This window comes from Tupaia chinensis, unplaced genomic scaffold (assembly GCF_000334495.1).
Source record: "Tupaia chinensis unplaced genomic scaffold, TupChi_1.0 Scaffold000332_1, whole genome shotgun sequence".
Taxonomy (NCBI): Eukaryota; Metazoa; Chordata; class Mammalia; order Scandentia; family Tupaiidae; genus Tupaia; species Tupaia belangeri.
This window is the reverse complement of record NW_006159826.1, coordinates 2,208,138-2,211,172: the sequence shown is the minus strand read 5'-3', so window position 1 is coordinate 2,211,172 and position 3,035 is coordinate 2,208,138. Positions and strand designations below refer to the sequence as shown.

General features: G+C 66.1%; 1 protein-coding gene across 1 annotated transcript in view; it reads left to right on the top strand.

The window, feature by feature from the left end:
* Positions 1-480: 480 nt before the first annotated feature.
* Positions 481-3,035, top strand: part of ERFE (erythroferrone) — a 5,166-nt gene continuing 2,611 nt past the window's right edge. The window contains exons 1-3 of the mRNA XM_027773230.1: positions 481-526; positions 1,112-1,479; positions 2,213-2,312. Coding sequence (XP_027629031.1) covers positions 481-526; positions 1,112-1,479; positions 2,213-2,312 — 514 coding nt within the window. The remainder of the gene's footprint in view (positions 527-1,111; positions 1,480-2,212; positions 2,313-3,035) is intronic.

Here is a 3,035-nt window from a genome sequence, read left to right as displayed (position 1 = left end):
CGACGCGGGAGGGCGCTTGCTTTGGGGCGGGAGCGGGTCTGAACCATCTCTGCTCCGGTGGTGTAGACGCCGCCCCAAGGTCGCTGCGAAAGGCAGCCCCGGTCTGGGTAGGGTATGCCTTCGAAGCCTAATTCTACTAGCCGGTGGAAGTCCCTTTCTTCCGGAACGGGAAGGAGTCGGGAAATAAGCCAAGGGTAAATAACCGGATCCTCAGGGGACTGGGAGCACCTGTCCGTGTGAGCAAACCGTGACACCAGTCTAGCTGGTGCAGCCGGTGTGTACTGGGGGGGCCCAGGGTGAGTTTCCCAAGTGACGTCGGGCAGGGTCCTGGCTCTGCCCTGCGCATTCTCCGCGGTGGAGAGGCTGAGCTGAGGGCCGCTGGTGGAGGCCACCGGGAGCAGAGGCCCTGGGCTGCTCCAGGAGCGGTGAGGGCTGCTCCGGAGGGCCAGGAGATGGGCTGGGCAGGCCTCTGTCAGCGCCATGGCTCTTGGAACCACGATGACCAAGACGACACTGCAGGAGAGGAGTGGGAGTGGCACTGGCCAGGGATCCCTGGCGGGCCTTCCAGAGTCCTCCACTGGGAGGAGCCACTTCCCATGGGCTGAGGGCAGCCCCTAGCCTTGCAGACAGCAGGCCCATGGCCTGTGGGTGTTGGGATGGTCACCAGAAGGCAGAGCGGGGACTGGTGCTTCCAGCTGGGGTGGGCCATGGTGTCACAGAGGCCCCTCAGGCTCCTTTCCACCAGCCTTCATGGAGAGCCGGCCAGCAGGTTCCCCCCAGGGCCCGCTCGCTGTCACCGCTGCAGGCCCATCTCCTGGCCCTGGCCAACAGGGGCAAGTTCCAGCCCCTAACCCACCTAGGGTCTGAGTCCACCCACAGGCCACCAGGCCAGCTGGGGGGTCAGCTTGGCTCACCCATCTTCCTGGCATGCAGAACCCTGGGCCACGTGTTCTCATGGAGGGCACCATGAGACCTGGTGTCCGTGGGAACGACCAGACGTGGGGACGCACTGAGTGGGGACAGAGGGCCTGGGCACCTTGAGGCTTCCATCTTCACCACAGCGTCCCATGAGATCCCCAGCAATCCGTCACCTTCCCCCACACACCTGCAGGCCAGAGGCTCAGCAGTCATCCGGCTCTGCCCTTCAGCCCGCTGACCCTCCAGCTTCCGAGCCCGCCTCCCTCCACCAGCACCCTGGGTCTGCAGTCCCTGCCTGGTGTGGCCTGGTCCAGGGGCGGGGCCTTGGAGGAGACAAGGGCCAGGACTGGGGTGCTGAGGGCCGTCCCTGTGCCACTGCCTGACGGACAGGCTCCAGGGGCGGTGAGCCAACCCGCCTGGCAGGCTGCTGTTTTCCAGGAGACCACCGGCAAGCAAGCACTCAGCGTTGACCCCCGGGAGGCCTGGATGCTTTTTGTCAGGCAAAGTGACAAGGGTGTCAACAGCAAGAGGCGGAGCAGGGGCAAGACCAGGAGGGTACAGGTGAAGTGGGCCCCTGCCAGACCAGGGCACCAGGCAGGGCTCATCCCAGCCAGGGCGGGGCGCTGTGGCTGCTGGGCGGGCGCAGTGGTCGGGCTCCAGGTGGGTGGAGGGCATGAGGCCCTGCAGCTGTGGGGTCCCACTCCCACTCAGCCTTGGGCCTGTGCTGGCACCTGGTCCCCACGGCTGACTTTTCCTGAGCCCCAAAGACAGCCTGCATGGTAGGGTGTTGGGTTTCTGGCCCCGCCCACCTCGGACCTGGCCCAACCACAGAACGCCAGCCTGAGCCGAGGCAGGGTGCCCCACCCACCGCCCTCTGAGCGACCGCGTCTGCCCTGTGCTCCCGTGTGGGGTGCAGACCCAGCCCTGCTGGTTGCTCCCAGGCAGAGCTGGCACCATGGGGACCTGCTGCTGATGCCAGCTGACTCCAGCCAGTGCCAGCAGAGGCACGAGTCCCCAAAGCAGCCCGGAATCTCCCTCCCTGCAGGAAACCCAGTCCCCTGCTCCCACCCTCAGAGCTCTCCCCTGCCCAAGTCTTCCCCAGGGCCCCCACACCCCAACACAGTCCGGTCCTCGCACTCACCGGTCCTCGCACTCACTTCTCGGGGAGAAAGCAGGTTTGAGGCTGGGGGCCAGCCTCTTCCTTGGAGGCCAGAACCCGCCAGGGGCCCCCTTGCCTACCTTTGCCACGGCCACTGCCTCCTCTGGTACCCTCACTGACAAGAGTCCCTTTTAGCCCCTGCCAGGACCCCCTGGGCCTCCAGGACCCCAGGGTCCCCCAGGCCCCATCATCCCACCCGAAGCACTGCTCAAGGACTTCCAGCTGCTGCTGAAAGGTAGGCGTGTTCATCCCAGCACACGCTGGTGAGGGTAGGCCTGGAGGCATCCCGAGGAGACAGCGGCACCTGCTCTGTCCACGCTTGGGGCGGGGGCAGGGGCTGGGTGGGAGGGGCTGATGAGAAGGCTTAAAGTTGATGTGGCCAGGGACATGTGGCTACCCCCTGGGAGACCCGAGCTGGCAGCTGGCCTTGGGCCCAGGGGAGCACAGGACAGAGCCAGCCAGTGCCCAGTCACACCTGTGGGGGGGTGGGGGCGGTGCTGAGGCTGCAGAGAGGGCAGAGCTGCCGTGCCCGGGGCAGGGCACGCTGTGGGCAGATGCCAGCTCCTGGCCCAGGCGCATCTGTGACGGGACTTTGTTTTGAACTATTGAGAAGCCCTTTCTCCTCCAGTTCTGAGTCTGGTCATTTATTCGGCAGCCGGGGGCCTCGCCCACTTCCAACACAGGGGCAGTGGTCAGTCACCCCAGCCACTCTCAGGAGGGAGGCAGGGTAGAGGTGAGGGTGGACAAGCCTGAGCCCCGGGAGCCAAGGCCTGCAGGGAACAGGGACAGCTCGGGACCAGGAAGGAAGTTTCTCCAGACCCTGCAGGCCAAGGACGGTCTCCTGTGGATTCTGGAGTGCGCTGCCTGGCCCCCACGCCTGCACGGCTGCCCTCTCCTTTTATGCCCCTTGTCTGGCACTGGGGTGGGCGGGCGCAGAAGGGCGGGGCGGGAGGTCCCG